Below are 18,983 nucleotides of genomic sequence, written 5' to 3'. Positions count from 1 at the left end.
TATTCACAATACACCACATAACTCCCCACACATTGACACAAGCACACAATTCAAAATACATCATAAGCAGAATTAATTCCCTTTTCAGGAGTGGATGTGAAGTGGCGAAAAGCAAGAATCAGAAGGAAAGAAAGAAACAGTTGCCTTCCTAGCCATCCACCCCTTCCCCCCCCCACCCCACCCCCTTACCCCATTTAAATCAGAGCTGGGAAAGGTGGAGGTGTTCATATCCGGGCCTCCAGTTGTCATCACTGGCATTCTACCAGTGGCATTCTTGAGGTGGTTAGGCAGAGGAGAGGAGCGCAGATCACATGGGGAGATCACCCTTCTAAAGCTTTTGAGGGGTAATCTCAAAAGGTTGTAAGGGCAGGGGGTTTGCCCTCACAACCAACATGGGCAAAGTCATGAGCAAGACTATTCCTCCCGGGAGGAATAGTGGGAACTTTGACTGCAGCTGGAATCTTATCATCGCTTGCGCCGATGGGATTTTCCCATCTTGCTGCAGTGAACGGAGATTTGGTTGACCGCCAAATTCTCCAACATAGCTGCAGCAGAAGTGTGGCGTCAATGGCTATAAGGTTTTGCCCCTTGTCTTCTCAATTTTCAGGCAGAGATCAATTAATTCAGCACCTATCAGGAATGAAATCCAGGCGCTTCCTGAGCTGTGTAGCTGCATCCCACAATTCCCTTCCCATTGGCGTGGATGGTTTCTCAGTGGTTACTTTGTTACCTATTTCTATTTGGGAAACCTTGCTATTTGACCATGCGACAGGACTCCTTCACAATAATGGGAAGTAATTAATATCACTCACCCAATGATGGAGCAGTGCTTCGAAAGCTCGAGATACCAAATAAATCTGTTGGATTTTAACCTGGTGTTGTGAGACTTCTTACAATAATGGGGTATTGTCATGGGTACCTGCACCAGTTTGGTCTGTTCTGAAAACTGTCAAGTGCTTTATATAACCGCATTATAATTGTAATATGCAGAGTAGTATTGCACTCTGAGGCCAATGATCACAGCAATGTTTTTTGGACTATGGCAATAAAACTTCCACAAGTTATTCGGAACCTTGTTTCTGTCAACTGTGAATTAATTTTTCTCGATTGATAACTCCTGAATCCTTGAGTATTCTGCTTGAATTCTTACTCCTGGATTGGAGCCGAGGCATTATTCTTATAGGTGGATAAACGTTTAATCCTTTAAACAACATTGCACTGTTCATTATTTCAACGGAGCATTAACCCATTTCAAATAGCTTCCAGGCACTGTCACACAAACAACTGTCCATTAATATCACTGAGCCTCTTTAAGCCATAAATTACAACAATAATATCCTTCCCTCAATCTTGCTTGCTGAAGTACTTTGAGCAGTTTGGATTCCCAGGCGTGTTGTTGCTTAATGTTTTCGTCCTCCCCCTCTAGGACACTAAAAATGATTTATTGTCAGGCTGATTTACTGTACAAGCTATAACTGCTCAGCTTACACCGCCCCCACCCTCCCCCACTCCCATCTTATTTAATGTCCAACAGTTACATTTCTGGCAGGGGTTGGAGAGGTTCCACAGCCCAATGTTAATTGATTTAGAGTGAAGCCATTACGATCACGTCCCCAGCTGCTACTCTCTGCCCAGAAAAGCAACCAGACAATATTAAAATGAAGCCTGGCAATTAAAATCTGCCAGGCCTTTGATGAAGACTATCTTTTCACCATAGTCATAAGAACTCTATAAAGATATTGCTGCCTGTGATTAGATTGCATAGAAAAATCATCTAGGTAGACACTTCTTGCCACTGCTGGAAGATTTATGTGTATGAGTATTAAGGGAGACAAAGTTAGAGCTCCACATATCTTCCCTTGCAGTTCGCCGGTGTTAATATTGGTTTCAGCAGAAGCATTTTGTTTCAAAGCAGTGCTTTCCTATGTCTCATCATTAACTTTGAGTGCTGTTCCATCTGCTTTGTCACCGTTGTTTTATTCATTCGTGGGACATGGGCACCATTAGCTGGTCATTAGATGACCTTGAAACTGAGGCCATTTGAGGGCAATTAAGAGTCAACCACATTGCTGTGGCTCTGGAGTCACATGTAGGCCAGACCAGGTAAGGATGGCAGATTTCCTTCCCTAAAGGACATGAGTGAACCAGAAGAGTTTTTACAACAATTGACAATGGTTTCATGGTCATCAGCAATTCTTAATTCCAGATATTCCATACATGCAGGCAGAACCTCTTATTCAGGTTCTGCGTGCATGTTTAATTCAGACATTGTCAGTGAAGTGTGCCAATGTCCTTTAACATCTGACTGTTTGGACATAGATTTAGTTGAAACAGTAATTTCCACAGCAGGATTACTGACAATCATAGAATGTATATGTCACTCCGTTCCTCTTGTACATTTTCATGTTTAATCAGGCTTCGCTGAACCAATTAGAGACAGCAGTGTCTTATTCCTAACCAGGTCACTTCCAAATATAAAATAAAAACAGTTCATAGATAACAGGTACACTCCCCATGATTACAAGACTGGAAATTAAGCAACATTTTACATTAACCCTCTGCAACAAAGCAGATGAACAATTTCCATCAAATATTTTTATTTAACAAATTTTCTGGAGGGAAGTTCCCATCACTTGTCAGTGATTGAGCTGGCCCTGTAACTGGAAGAACAACCAACTTGCCTGTTTTACCTGCTAACCATGGGGTCACTTCACCTTAAACACGAAGGTTTTATATTTGTCGATGCACTGCTCCAATAGTAAATACATTCTAAAATTATTGGTTCTATCTGCTCATACAGCATTTTCTAAAGGGTTATTCTGCAATCCTACAAATGTTACCATATTTTTTTTTAATTTTCAACACTTAACTTTTACAAACTCTCACTTATGACAATGGGAGGTACAGTGGCACAATGGTTAACGCTGCCACCTCACAGCACTGCTTCACAGGGTCACTGCACATTCTCCCAACGTAGAAAAGACAAGTCTGGCGGTCCTCAGCCTGTCGTATTCTGATTGAAAAGCACCCTGGCTGGAGTTAACACACCTCCCACTGGTTTGAAGGCTTTGATCTGTCCACCTCTGCTCCCATTGTAACTTACTGCAGTAGGGTTGGCATTGGACAGCCTGCTATCCAGGCCATGGTGATAGACAAGGAAACTCTGCCACTTGAACGGATCAAAATTGATAAGGAGTAAATGTTGAATAAACTGTCAGTTCTTAAAGTTGACAAGGCACCAGGATAGGATGAGATGCACCCAAGGATTTTGAAGGAAGTGAAAATGGAAATTGCAGGGGTGCTGGCCATAATCTTCCAATCTTCTTTCGTGGGAGTCATGACGATGGCATTTCTGCAACTGACTCAGTACTCAACGCCGACAATTGCCAGTTTCCAGATACGATTTTACAACTCATCTGCTTTATCCTGGACCACAATGTCTTCACCTTCAACAACCAGTTCTTCATCCAGACACATGGAACAGCCATGGAGACCAAATTCACACCTCAATATGCCAACATCTTCATGTACAAGTTTGAACAAGACTTCTTCACCACACAGGACCTTCAACCGATGCTATACAGCAGATATATCGATGACATTTTCTTCCTTTGGACTCAGGGTGAACAATCACTGAAACAACTATATGATGACATCAACATGTTCCATCCCACCATCAGACTCACCATGGACTATTCTCCGGAATCGGTGGCATTCTTGGACACACACATTTCCATCAAGGATGGTCACCTCAGCACTTTACTGTACCGCAGGCCCAAAGATAACCTCACACTGCTCCACTTCTCCAGTTTCCAATGTAAACACGTTAAAGAAGCCATCCCCTACGGACAAGCCCTCCGTATACACAGGATCTGCTCAGATGAGGAGTGCAATAGACACCTCCAGATGCAAGAAAGATGCCATCATAAGAACAGATCGACTCATCGATCGACAGTTCTGACGCGCCACAGTGAAAATCCCCAGCGACCTCTTCAGAAGACAAACATGGAACACAGTGGACAGAGTACCCTTTGTTGTCCAGTACTTCCCCAGAGCGGAGAAGCTATGACATCTTCTCCGGAGTCTTCAACATGTCATTGATGAAGACGAACATCTCGCCAAGGCCATCCCCACGCCTGCACTTCTTGCCTTCAAACAACCACACAACCTCAAACAGACCATTGTTCGCAGCAAACTACCCAGCCTTCAGGAGAACAGTGACCACGACACCACACAAGCCTGCCACAGCAACCTCTGCAAGACATGCCGGATCATCGACATGGGTGACATCATCTAACATAAGAGCACCATCCACCAGATACACAGCACATACTCTTGCAATTCGGCCAACATTGTCTTCCTGATATGCTGCAGGAAAGGGTGTTCTGAGACATGGTACATTGGGGAGACCATGCAGACGCTACGACAACGGATAAATGAACACCGCTCAACAATCACCAGGCAAGAATGTTCCCTTCCTGTTGGCGGACACGTTAACGGTCACGGGCATTCGGCCTCTGATCTTCGGGTAAACATTCTCCGAGGCAGTCTTCACAACACACGACAGCACAAACTCGGTGAGCAGAAATTGATAGCCAAGTTCCGCACACATGAGGACGGCCTCAACCGGGAACTTGGGTTCATGTCACACTACCTGTAACCCCATGACTTGCCTGGGCTTGCTACATCTCACTTACTGTCCTGTCTGGAGACAATGCACATCTCTTTAATCCATGCTTAATGTTATCTCCACTCACATTGTCTGCATCTTTAAGATTTGATTAGCTGACTAGCTGTAAAGACTCGCATTCTAATCAGTATGCTGTAAACTGTGTGTGCCTTTATATGATCAGAACTCTGTTTGTGATCAGAACTCCCCACTCACCTGATGAAGGGGCAGAGTCCTGAAAGCTAGTGGCATTTACTACCAAATAAACCTGTCGGACTTTAACCAGGTGTTGTGAAACTTCTTACTGTGTTTACCCCAGTCCAACACCAGCATCTCCACATCAGGCTTCCCAAACCCCAGTCCCATACCCTCTGCATCCCTTGTAAGTGGCCTGTCGGCTTGGCACCTGATGAGACAACAAAACACTTAGCCCAACTCTAATCTGGCCTCTGAATGGCCAGTAACTGTCTAAGGCAGGATTTCCTGTTTCTGAAGAGCAGAAATTCCACCTATAATCTTTTAAGTGGCAATTTAAAAACAGAAGGGAATTCAGTGCTGTGTATAATTTCAAACCCATCTCAGCTGATGCTGTAACAGACGTGCTTTATATTCTCATTCTAAGACCTGCAAGTATGGGAAATTCTGGAGCTACTCCACCACTGGCTCTCATTTTAATATGTTTAAATCAACATCATAGGGACTTAACTAATGGAGCATGAGAATGGTGAAATGATATTTGAAAACTTGGGCCCTTGGTTTTTGGGGTTAGAGAAGCAGGGTTCCACCGTACTCTGTTGGAGTTAAGTGACTTGCCAAAATTTTAAGCCCTGGAAAATGGAAAAATGTTGTAAAGTTAAAGTTTATTTATTAGTCATAAGTAAGGCTTACATTAACACTGCAATGAAATTACTGTGAAATTCCCCTAGTCACCATACCAGTGCCTGTTCGGGTCAATTCATCTAACCAGCACATCTTTCAGATTGTGGGAGGGAACTGGAGCACCCGGAGAAAACCATGCAGACACGGGGAGAACGTGCAAACTCCACACAGACAGTGATCTAAGCTGGGAATTGAACCTGGTTCCTGGTGCTGTGAGGCAGTGCTAACTATCAGATATCAGATTCATGATTTCTATGTAAGTAAATGACTGTTCTATTTGTTGATGGTTTCCAAAGCAGGTATATTACCTAAGAAGGTAATAAAAGAAGTGAAGGAATTTCAGGAGCATTATTAATAATCGTTCCAATTTTCTGGATTTGGAAATTTTGTCAATCAACTGTAGAATTTCACATGTCACTCCATTATTTAACAAGAGTGGGAAACAGAGAAACCTGGAAATGACTGGCCTGTCAATCGAACACCAGTCATGGAGAAGCGACCAGAATTTAACATTATTGATAGAGCAACTGAGTACACAGTATGATTTTTATTTGATTTATTATTGTCACGTGTATTAACATACAGTGAAAAGTATTGTTTCTTGTGTGCTATACAGACAAACATACTGTTCATAGAGAAGGAAAGAAGAGAGTGCGGAATGTAGTGTTACAGTCATAGCTAGGATGTAGAGAATGATCAACTTAATCCATTCAAAAGTCTGACAGCAGCAGGGAAGAAGCTGTTCTTGAGTTGGTTGGTATGTTACCTCAGACTTTTGTACCTTTTTTCCAAGGGAAGAAGGTGAAAGAGGGAATGTCCAGGGTGTGTGGGGTCCTTAATTATGCAGGGTGCTTTGCCAGGACAGCAGGAAGTGTAGACAGTCAATGGATGGAGGCTGGTTTGCGTAGTGGATTGGACTACATTCACTACTTTTTGTAGTTCCTTGTGGTCTTGGGCAGAGCAAGAGCCATACCAAACTGTGATACAACCAGAAAGAATTCTTTCTATGGTGCATCTGTAAGCGAGGGTCATAGCTCAAACACCAAATTTCCTTAATCTTCTGAGACAGTAGAGGCATTGGTGGGCTTTCTTAACTATAGTGTCAGTGTGGGGGTACCAGGACAGGTCGTTGGTGATCTGGACACCTAAAAACTTGAAGCTTTCATCCCTTTCTACTTAGACAGGGGCATGTTCTCCTTTACACTTCCTGAATGACAATCTCCTTAGGTTTGTTGACACTGAGGGAGAGATTATTGTTGCCATATCAGTTCACCAGATTCTATATCTGATTCCTGTACTCTGTCTTATCATTGTTTGAGATCCAACTCACTAGGTGGTGTTGTCAAAAAACTTGAAAATCAAATTGGAGCCTAAGGGGCAATTGGTGAGGGTGGGGGGATCCCACCACCACTCTGCATAGGGATTAGTCAGGGTTGGAGGGAGGCCAATGATTGGGCAGGCTGCAGGAAGTGTCTGCCTCCTGGAGAGAGTGTCTGCCAGCAGTTGAGTTGTCTGCCGGGGAGGGTCTGCTTCACATGGAGGTGGTGTTCTGCGAGTGGGGAGAGTATCTGTGGGGGATTATCACTGCTGGAGGGGAGAGGAGGGTGCTGTAGATCAGGGCATTCTGGGGCGGGGGGGTTGGGGGCTGGCCCAGGAATGTTCATGGGGGCCACGATTGGGCCGTGGGGGGAGCTGGTAGGGCAGCACTGCAGAGATCCTGGGCTGTCTAGTGATCGAGCTGGCCAATAGGAGGCTGACAGGTTAGGGCCATTGCGCATGTGCAGAGTAGCAGAACTGTCAAACTCTGGTGTGAATAGGCTCCACCACCACTCCCCACCACCCCCCCTGCCCCCCGCCGCCCCCCGAGTTTTTAATGATATTTATGACTGGGGCTTCTGCATTGCACAGAATGTGGGAGGTTCGAGTCTGAATTTCCACTGAAAAAACAACTGTGATTTACACCATTTTCCCTGTGAATTCAGCACTTAGAATTTTTTTGGGAGAATCGCCCTCTTGGTATTTAAAGTATCAGTGTAGATGAAGAGAAACATTCCTCTTATGGGATAAATCAAGAAGAAAGGCCATAATGAACTTAAGTTTTAAGGTTATTTGTTAGTGTCACAAATAGGCTTACATTAACACTGCAATAAAGTTACTGTGAAAATCCCCTAGTCGCCACACTCCGGCACCTGTTCGGGTACACTGAGGGAGAATTTAGCATAGCCAATGCACCTAATCAGCATGTCTTTCAGACTGTGGAAGGAAATCAAAGCATCTGGTTTTTGTAGGATTTTGCAGTCAGCATGAAAGCAAGGACAATCTGTGATGATCACAAAGAATGCTGTCCACAAAGATCTAGCGATCGCTGTGTTGTGGTTTTCTCCTGTTCCAATGATCATTTAAACCTGATGCCAAGTGGATGTATTGTTATGTAGTGACAGTGATATCACGCAACATATAAGTAGCCAATTACATTAAATAATTTACACACAACAATCAGAAGTAAAAATGAGTTTTAAGATTTCAATGATTATGATTAGATTAAGATAGAAGCCAAACTAAAGAGAAAAGAGGAAAAAAACTTAATTTCTTGAACATATTGAGAATTTTGACATAGTATAAATATAAAATTAGCTTTTCAGGGTTGGTGAGGGGTTTAGCAACAATTATAAAGTTCAGTGTTTAAAACCCCAATTATACTTATTCAACAAGATGTAATTTCATAAAGGGTTTTTACAGCAAGAATAACAGTGTAAATTCCCATCAATTAATTTGATTTCCATTGATTCTGCCTGGAGGTGCTTCAATAGCACTCCACTGGAGATTTATAGAATCACTGGAAGCAACTTCTGTATCTCCACATTAATCTGTACATATGCAAATTCCAGAAGCTAGATTTTTATCTCTTCATAGCAATAGGGATTACAATATATAGGTCCAGATTTTTGCCACATTGGAGAGGCTTATTGAGTGCAAGACCATTGGGTGCAAAATTCATGCGCAAATCCTCCATGGGGGGTCCCCAATATGAAGACCACAGAAAAATTGGATTTCTACATGCATACTATTTTTGTGTGATGGTGCAGCTTTTGAAAACCCGAAAATATGATGTGCCTCATTAGAGAATTTGTACACACGGGAGAGAGCCTGCAGAGGAGTCAGGAATAACCTGAAAGGTAACTGTTAAATATTTTCTCATGATCAAATGTCACCACTAAATATTGTATTGTAATGTAAGTGTATTTTAATATCCTGCAAAGGTAAGCTGACCATTACATTGACAACCAATATGAAAACATTTCCATGTGTGACAATATTTTTTCCACTAGGAAAAAGTGCCATTATGCATTCAAAATGCATCAATATGTATTGGCAAAGCCTCTGTCATATTTGTTACTGATAATTAAATATACAGAAAGCTCTGAATCTGTACAAAACTCTTTTAAAAGTTAAAAAAATCTAAGCACCTGTCCTCTTGATTTATTGACAGGCAATTTGTCTTGAAATTGAAAAAAAAACACCCTAGGCAGGATTTTCCAGCCACTGCTGCTGGCATCATCAGATCTTGCTAAAAAGCCAATGAACACCTGACCGGGTCACAAAATTTCCCAGCTGGTCCCGTCATGATGGGGCCTGACAATCACAACCATCTGTTCTTTCAATTTCAGGCTCTTGGAGATGCAAGTCAATATTTTAGCTGTAGTTGTTAGGACTGTTTGACAAGTTCCAAAGGTGGTAGTTTGTTGATATAGCTGCCCAAGGCAAGGACTGACAATTTTAAGAGGTTATAAACTTATAATCTGGGTGGGATTTTCTAGGCCTGCCTTTGAATTACAGTTTTCTTTAGTATCAATGACAGATCTTTGAAGGAGAGATTTTGAAATTGTTACAGGTTTAATTTGTTTACATCTATTCTTAAAACTATTCCCAATGCCAATGTGTGTCTCTTGAGGACTAAACACTGTGGATACTGGGTGAATGGCTATGGAAGGTAAATGAGTGCATGGGAGAGGCATGAGGAATCTGAGGGGGTATGGAGGGGGCAGGCATATCTGAAGGGGAATTGATATTTGCAGGGGTGAGTGAGGGGTGAGGTTTGGGGGACCTTTAAATAATGTTGGGAACAAGGATGCTGTCTCCGAGAAGCAAAGTGGCCCTTCTGATCTGCTCACTGCCACACGTTCACACACCTCCTGGATTCCATTGTGGTTTGCAAATTGCACTGTGAATCCAAACTCTTCAAAAAAAAGTCCCTGTTGAGAACTTGCAAAAGCACTTGGCTTAAATTTTCCTTGCATGAAAATCTGGGCCGAGAAGTTATCACCAGGTTCAGTGGCATAAAGAATTTTGCTGTCATTATCATGGGAAGTGACAGGAAATCAGTTGGCACCTCTTCACATGAAGGACACCAATCTGGAATGCATTCCCCTAACAGGCTGTGAATCGGGGAGAATTGCAGCTTTCAGTACTGAAATTGACAAATTTTTTGGGGTAAATGAATTTTGGAGCAGGCTTGAGGGGCTAAATGGCCTACTCTGTTCCAATGTTCTTGTCATCAGTTTGCCTTGACTGAAAGCTGAAATCCAAAATAAAGCCAAGTAAGTGAGTCTCTCAGTGTAAACTACGTCATCTGTATTTTTAAAGCACTTAGAATTTTTAGAAGATTGTAAAAAGGCTATCAGTAGACCAAAGCACTTTCCCTAATGGCACTGAAAGAGCTGTTTCTTGATGCAGAGTAAAGACTGTGCTCCTTGTCAGCTGTGGCTTAGTTATAGTACTTTCACCTCACACACCAGAGATTTTAACACAATAATCTATACTGACACTCCAGTGCAGTACTGAGGGAGACGATTGGCGATGCTGACTTTAGGATGAGCCATTAAACTGAGTTGTTGTCTGCCTCCTCATGTGGATGTAAAAGATCCCATGTTCTATTTTGAAGAGCAGGAGACATATATACAGTGTCCTGGCCAATATTTATCCCTTGTGATGAAACTTAAACTCATCTTCTTTATTTATTTTTATTTGATTTGATTTATTATAGTTACATGTCTTGGAAAACAGTGTTTGTTTCCTGTGTGCTATTGTTTCTTGTGTACTATACAGATACATAGGGGAGAGGGAAAGGAGAGGGTGCAGAATGTAGTGTTACAGACATAGTTAGGGTGCAGAGAAAGATCAAGTTAATATAACATTGTTAGAGAGTTTAAAAGAGAATAAAGTTTTGGAAGCAAAGAATTATAATAAAAAATAGAATTAGAAGGTATGCTGGGCACGGTTTACAATAAGTCGCCTCGTTCCGGCGCCATCCTGAGACACCTTTAGTTCAGAGTTGAGAAACTCTAGGGCCGGAATGTTACTACCATTCACACTGATGGGGTTTCCCCATCCAGCTGAAATGAACTGAGGTTTGGCTGGGCATCAAATTCTCCAATCTGACTGCAGCAGGAGTGTGGCATGAACAGCCACTAATAACCCGCCCTTGTTTCCAACGAACTTCAGGTCTCTTGCTCATGATTGGCTGGGACTACCTTCTAATGTTCGGGCTGAGGACCAGTCCTGAGTGTCTGCGCTGAAACCAGAGAAAGAAGGGTGTGAAATTGAAGGTCGGATGACCTGTTACATTGTGCCATTGCTAAGTAGGTGTCCCAGTGAGAGGGACATGACAGGAAGATAAGGAGATGGTCCCAGACCAGCCAGGGAGTCAGGGAAGGTCCCAAAAAGAAGACCCAGGAAATGAATAAAATACAGGGGTCAAAAATAGGTCCTGTTAAGTCAAGTTAAAAGAAAGGAGTAGACAAATTGGCTCCAAAATAAAAAAAGGAACTGCACGGAGCAGTTCAACTAATGAATTGAGGAAGGGGGACGTTCTGAAGATCTGAAAAGGCAGCTGAAAGTTAATGACTCATGCTGTGGGCCATTGAGGTAAAGATATTCCTTTGGAGCAATGGTGTTCTGCTTAGCACAGCTATAGATCTGAAATTGAACATTTAAGATCAATTATGACTCGGAGATCCAGGGCAAAAGAATCTTGGAAAGCAAGATTGAGGTGTGAAGCCTGACTGGGAGTGACTTATGGACAGAATTCCAAGGTGAGATGGTCAAAGGCAGAGAAAAGTTTGGTGAGAATGGTTGGCTCACAATATATCAAAAATCTGGATGGATTGTTAGGCAATCCATGCAGTCAGGTTTGGTCACATCTGTCATTGATTCTGTGGTGTGTTCAACCGCAATGTGCCTGCTAATTCACGTGTACCTCATAGTGACCTTGAATGTTAGAGTATAAGATAGATATTGTAAATTGGTTTACCATTCTGAACTTGTAAAGTTTATTTCTGTTTGTTCCAAACACATGGATTCTTGCGGTTTTATTCATTTAGTAAGCATTTTGAAGCTCAAACTTTATCCACTTTAAAGAAGCCATTATTGGTCCCTAACTGGAACTCCCCCAATTACCTAGCCTCTGGTTAAGGATCATTACAGTCCAAAGATGTGTAGGTTTCGGTTGATTAGCTGTGCTATGTTGCCCTCTAGTGTCCAAGAGATTAGCAGGGTAAATACGTGGGGTTGTAGAGATAGCGCCTGGGTGGGATTGTTGTTGGCACAGGCTTGATGGGCTGAATGGCCTCCTTCTGCACTGTAGGGTTTTTATGATCACCCTCAATCAACATCATGGAACAGAATATCAGGTCATTATCACTTTGCTATTTGTGAGAACTTGTACACAAATCAGCTTACATATTTCCTACTTTACAGCGGTGGGGCGGCACGGTAGCACAGTGGTTAGCACTGCTGCTTCACAGCTCCTGGGATCTGGGTTCGATTCCCGGCTTGGCTCACTGCCTGTGTGGAGTTTGCACATTCTCCTCGTGTCTGCATGGGTTTCCTCTGGGTGCTCCGGTTTCCCCCCACAGTCCAAAGATGTGCAGGTTAGGTTGATTGGCCATGCTAAAAATTGCCCTTAGTGCCCTGAGACGCGTAGGTTAGAGGGATTAATGGGTAAATATGTAAGGCCTGGGTGGGATTGTGGTCGGTGCAGACTCAATGGGCCGAAAATCCTCTTTCTGTACTGTGGGATTTCTATAATTTCTGTGAAATTTCTGAAAGTACTTCATTGGCTGTAATGCATTAGGATAGAATCATAGAGATTTACAGCAGGTAAACAGGCCCTTCAGCCCAACTTGTCATGCCACCTAGTTTGTACCAATAAACTAGCCTTATTTGACCCATATACCCATCTTACCCATGAAACTGTCTAAATGCTTTTTAAAAGACAAAATTGTACCTGCCTCTACCACTACCTGTGGCAACTCATTCCAAACAATCACAACCCTGTGTGAAAAACAATTGCCCCTCTGGACCGTTTTGTATCTCTCCCCTTTCACATTAAAGTTATGCGCTGTTGTTTTAAACTCCCCTAACTTTGGGAAAAGATATTGATCACCCAGCTGATCTGTGCCCCTCATTATTTTAAAGACGTCTATAGGATCATCCCGAAGCCTCCTACGCTCCAGAGAAGAAAGACCCAGTCTATCCAGCCTCTCCTTACAACTCAAACAGCCAAGTTCCGGTAGCATCCTACTAAACTGTGTTTGCGTTCTTTCTAGTTTAATAATATCCTTTCTATGATAGGGTGATCAGAACTGTATACAGTATTCTAAATATGGCCTTACCAATGTCTTGTACAACTTCAACAAGACATCCCAACTCCTGAATTCACTGTTCTGACCAATGAAATCAAAGCATCCTGAATGCCATCTTCACCACTCTGTCCACCTGCCTCTACTTTCAGTGAGGTATGAACCTGTACCCCTAGGTCTCTTTGTTCTATAACTCTCCCCAACGCCCCATCATCAACTGAGTAAGTCCGGCCTCAATTCAATCTATCAAAATGCATCACCTCAATTTATCTAAATTAAACTCTCTCTGCCAATCATCTACCCACTGGCTTCATTGATTAAAATCTCGTTGCAATCCTTGATAACATTCTTCACTGCCCACTAGGTCACCAATCTTGGTGACGCGTGCAAACTCACTAACCATGCCTCCTAAATTTTCATCCAAATCGTTAATATAAATGACAAACAATAGAGAACCCAGTACCGATCCCTGAGGCACACCACTGGTCACAGGCGTCCAGTTTGAAAAACAACTCTCTACAACCACCCTCTGTCTTCTGTCATCAAGCCAATTTTGTATCCAGTTGGCTACCTCACCCTGGATCCCATGAGATTTAACCCTGTACAACAACGTGCCATGCAGTACTTTATCAAAAGCCTTGGTAAAGTCCATGTAGACAATGTCAATTGCACCGTCCTCAATTACCTTCTTGGTTACCCCTTCAGAAAACTCAAGTTTGTGAGACATGATTTTCTACTCACAAAGCCATGCTGACAGTCCCTAAAAAGTCCTTGCCTCTCTAAATACCTGTTGACCCTGTCTCTCAGGATACCTTCTAAGAACTTACCCACTGCAGATGTTAAGTTCACCGGCCTGTAGCTCCCAGGCTTTTCTCTGCAGCCCTTCTTAAAGAAAGGCATGCTGTGGCATCACTGCCACATTCGTTTTCACTTTTGCCACTTGAATGGCTTCCTTCACCATGGTGTCATGGTCAGGTGCACATCCACCCTACAGTCCTTGTTATCACCCACTAAGTATTTCCCAGCTGAAGTAAAAACAGAAAGGATGTCCTGAGGTTACAAAATCTGTTGTAAAAATTCTAGTATTCTGTGCTTTTCCCTTTCACAATGGAATAGTAAAATAGTCTCCAAAACGAGATCAAACTGAATTCTCCTGATACAAAGAGAAGACCTTCCTTTCACTGTGTCAGATTTGATTAGACCTCTTTAATTTATTTCTTTAGATATTTCATAAGAATGTGAACGCATATGAAACAGGAGCAGGAGTGAGCTATTCAACGCAATTAATCTGCTTCACCATTCAATAAGATTTTGGCAGAGTACCTCAACACCATCTCCTTATACTATCTCCATATCCCTTGATTCTCTTAGTATCAAGAAAGCTATTGAATTGAAAACTTATTCAACACTTGAACATCCACAGCTCTCTGGAGTAGAGAATTCTGGAGTTTTGCAACTGCTTGAGTAGAGAAATTTCTAATCTCTGTCCAAAATCATCTGTCCCTTGTTCTGAGAATATGACCCCTAGCTCTAGACCACCCCCACCAGTCAGGGAAAACAACTCCTGAGTATCTATCCTGTCAATCCCCTAAAGAATGTTTTGTTTCAGTAACATCCCTATTCATGCTAATTCATTACCTCAATCCCATGAACTCTACTTCTGTGTAATAACCCTGAAGTTCCCAAATTGTGAAAAAAGTTTCAGCCAAAATTCTTCAGGGTGCATTGTGGAAGAAACCATACAGGTCCTGTTCTTTTTTATACATTCATAGGACATGGGCATCGCTGGGTGGCCAGTATTTATTGCCCATTCCTAGTTGAGAGTCAACCACATTGCTGTGGCTCTGGAGTCACATGTAGGCCAGACCAGGTAAGGACGGAAGATTTTCTTCCCTAAAGGACATTAGTGAATCAGATGGGTTTTTCCAACAATCAACAATGGTTTTATGGTCATCAGTAGATTCTTAATTCCAGATATATTTTTAGTTGAATTCAAGTTCCACCATCTGCCATGGCAGGATTCAAACCCAGGTCCCCAGAATGTTAGCTGAGTTTCTGGATTAATGGTCTAGCGATAATATCATTAGGCCATCACCTCCCCTTTTGCTTGGGGTTTTGTGCCAGCAGTTATTATTTGAAATGTTTCAAAAACTAGAAGGTTGCCTGTGATCTGGTGGTGAGAATCAAACTGATGACAGCAGGGAGTCAGTAGGTGGGGAAGAGGGGAACCCAAAGGTAGTAAATCTAAGCCAGGGAACTAGAGAGCAGCAAAGTGGTGAAACTGGGTGTAGGGAAAATGAGGATGGGCAATCAGGGCTGGGAGGAAACAGAAAGGAGAACTGGAATCAGAGGGCAGAGAAGAGTAAAAACTGAAGATGGGGAAATACAGGACAGGGAAGAATGGATAAACTAAGGGTGGGAAAGCAGATGATGGGAATGAGAGGACACTAAAGGTGGATAAATTGAGTACAACTCCACATTGTAAAAGTAAAAATGTGAAAACCCCTGTTTAAGATCCCCAAGTGACACCAGGTGGGTATCAGGGTATCACAGACAGATATATTAGGAGATCACATCAGGAGATCATAGAATCCCTTCAATGCAGAAGGAGGCCATTTGGCTCATTGAGCCTGCACTGACAATGATCCCACCCAGGCCCCGTCCCTGCAACCCCACATATTTACCCTTCCAATCGTCCTGACACCAATGGATAATTTATCATAGCCAATCCATCTAACTCGCACATCTTTGGATTCTGGGAGGAAACCAGAGCACCTGAAAGAAACTCACGCAGATACGGGGAGAATGTGCAAACTCCGCACACACAGTAACCCAAGCTGGAAATCAAACATGGGTCCCTGGCACTGTGAGGCAGCAGTACTAACTAGTGACCACTGTCCCACCTGTTATCTGACTTACATTTTATACACTTCCAAACAGTGCTCAGAAAATACAAAATGTTCAGTCCCAAAGTTGACAGCTGGACCAGGTTGGAGGGTTCAGAGAACCAAGGCTAATGTCTAAATTTCAGTAGTTTACTGCACTGATGGCAGTATCCCCTTGCTTTTTCCTCTGCTTATCACTGGTTTATAATCAATTTTATTGAAATGCATCAAATTCTTGGCGGCCTCAGATGAGTAGATGCTGAGAGGCTGCTTTCCAAGGCAGCATTGTCTCAGGACAAGGGATAAGCCATTCAGGAATGAGGTGAAGAGAAATTCCTCTCCTCAGAGGGTTATAACATAATTTACAATTAATGTTTTAAATGAATATTCATCAAGTAGTACACAATTTGTGCAATTATAAATATGTAATTGTCATACAAGTAAATATGGCATTTTATCGATCTATATATATATTTATATTGTATATAATTCTCTCTTTTCCTCTTTCTTTGCTTAAACAGGAAATATATTTGTTGTCAGCCTGGCCATTGCTGATTTAATAGTGGCAATCTATCCATATCCAATGGTCTTGACATCTATATTTCACAACGGCTGGAATCTGGGCTACATGCATTGTCAAGTCAGTGGTTTCCTGATGGGTCTGAGTGTGATCGGATCAATTTTCAATATCACTGGCATTGCCGTCAATCGCTATTGCTACATCTGCCACAGTCTGAAGTACGACAAGCTCTACAGTGACAAGAACTCCCTGTGTTTTGTAATCCTCATCTGGACCCTGACATTTATAGCCATCATTCCCAATTTGTTTGTGGGATCTTTGCAATATGACCCAAGAGTCTACTCTTGTACTTTTGTGCAATCCGTGAGCTCTGCCTACACCATCTCGGTGGTGTTTTTTCATTTTATCCTCCCCATTGCCATTGTCACCTTTTGCTACTTGAGAATATGGGCCCTTGTCATCCAGGTCAGAAGACGTGTGAAGCCAGACATGAAACTCAAGCTGAAGCCCCACGACTTGCGGAACTTTGTGACGATGTTTGTGGTCTTTGTGCTTTTTGCAGTTTGTTGGGCGCCCCTTAATTTTATTGGTCTTGCCGTGGCTGTCAACCCAGATGCAATTGCCCCAAGGATCCCGGAGTGGCTATTTGTAGCTAGCTACTTCATGGCATATTTCAACAGCTGCCTTAATGCTATTATCTATGGACTGTTGAACCAGAATTTCAGGAGAGAGTACAAAAGAATTATAATCTCTCTGTGCACTGCAAGGATTTTCTTTCCAGAGAGCTCTAATGATGTGCCTGACAGAAATAAGAGTAAACCTTCTCCTTTAATGACTAACAATAATCAAGTGAAGGTAGATTCTGTCTAAATGGTTTATGCATTCACTCCATGTGCCAGCCAATGAAGCTTAAAAGAAAAGCACATTATATAGAATCGATGGAAAGTATAACATATAGTCAAAGATTGTCAAACCTATCTTTGTGTTTATTACAAATGTTATTTTACAGAGAACAGAGAAGAATACTACAATTCAATTATACATCAGTGATTGATGCTGAAGGGTGCAGTGGATTTCATACCCATGATCATACTCATATCCATACTGAAATATACATGGAAAAAGAATGTTTATTTTTAAATAATTGATAAATCCTTGTGTAATTGAAATGGGCAGAGGAAACTTCATGACTAAAAATAAATATTTGAGCCTAACTATGCTAAATTTAGTTTTGAAGCATCTGTGAGTTGAAGCTGCCTTACAGGGTATGTAGCTTTGGAAACAATCGTAGTGAGCTGAAATCATATTTTGACTACCATATATTCCATAGTTTTATAAAAAATAATATTTACAAAGTAGGCTTAGAGGGTATTTGAAAATAAGGATGCCAAAACTGTTGTAGAAAGTGCAGAGTCTGAAATGCACAATCAAATTTAAACCTATATTTTTAAATGAAACCACACTAGAGAGTGTTGGAAGAAAACATTTGAGCATTGGATTGAAAAATGATCAATGACAATTTGCAAAATACACAATATTTTTGCAGAATCATTAAAACGTGAACTGCCAATAATATAGTGAGAATTCTACATTAACATGGAGAGGGTGCATGATGTCCTTATATACAAGAATGAATATTTTTTACCAACAGTGCTTTTACAGTATTTGATATAATAGTTTTGGCTTCAGTGTAATGGTCAAGCTATATGAAATGTTTATGTAATGTCACTGATTTTGAAAGTCAAGAATGCATGAATGTGAATGGCTAATAGGACCAACATATCCATGTCGAGTAATTGTGGTAAATGTATTCAATTATGAGGTTAATTATACTGCTGCTTGATCAATTGGCAGGTTTGTGACTATGCTGTGCCAGATTGGCACATTACCCTTTGGAATCTAAATTGGCTCAGGGATTGCAATGTGTGAATAATTCGTGCCAGCAGACCAACTCAATGCTGCCTGTTCATTTGAATGACCTCTGTATCCAGCCAACACTAACCACATTGCTGACAGGCTGGGCTCATAAACAGGGTGCCATTATCATGAGTAGCTAGCTTGACTTAAAGGTAGTGTGTTATAGTGCTTAAAACTAGGTAGTAACTCTTGAAGTGGGGGTGCATTGTGCTGGAACAGAAGTTAATGGTCATATTGAATATGGGAAAGAATGAGGAATGGTACAACAGAGAGTGGGCTCTGAGGTTTTCAAACGCCATTATGGAGATCTTGATGGAGGAAGTAGAGAGGAGAAGAGATGTCTTATGTGTATACTGGAAAGGAGACTGTCAAGATACATGGTCAAAATGCAGCAGGTAGCTGAGGAGGTGAATGCTAGCAATCAAGGCCTAAGGACACAGAATGTTTGAGGACCTTATTGATGTGATCAAGAT

At 42.0% G+C, this 18,983-nt stretch overlaps 1 protein-coding gene across 1 annotated transcript in view; it reads left to right on the top strand.

The window, feature by feature from the left end:
- The window catches only part of mtnr1ab (melatonin receptor 1A b), a 58,319-nt gene extending 40,856 nt beyond the window's left edge, over positions 1-17,463 (top strand). Inside the window, exon 2 of the mRNA XM_080198141.1 lies at positions 16,595-17,463. Coding sequence (XP_080054267.1) covers positions 16,595-17,463 — 869 coding nt within the window. The remainder of the gene's footprint in view (positions 1-16,594) is intronic.
- The last annotated feature ends 1,520 nt before the right edge of the window (positions 17,464-18,983 follow it).

Source organism: Carcharhinus amblyrhynchos, chromosome 1, assembly GCF_965287045.1.
Source record: "Carcharhinus amblyrhynchos chromosome 1, sCarAmb.v2.hapA, whole genome shotgun sequence".
Classification (NCBI taxonomy): Eukaryota; Metazoa; Chordata; class Chondrichthyes; order Carcharhiniformes; family Carcharhinidae; genus Carcharhinus; species Carcharhinus amblyrhynchos.
This window is presented reverse-complemented; position numbering and strand designations above follow the sequence as displayed.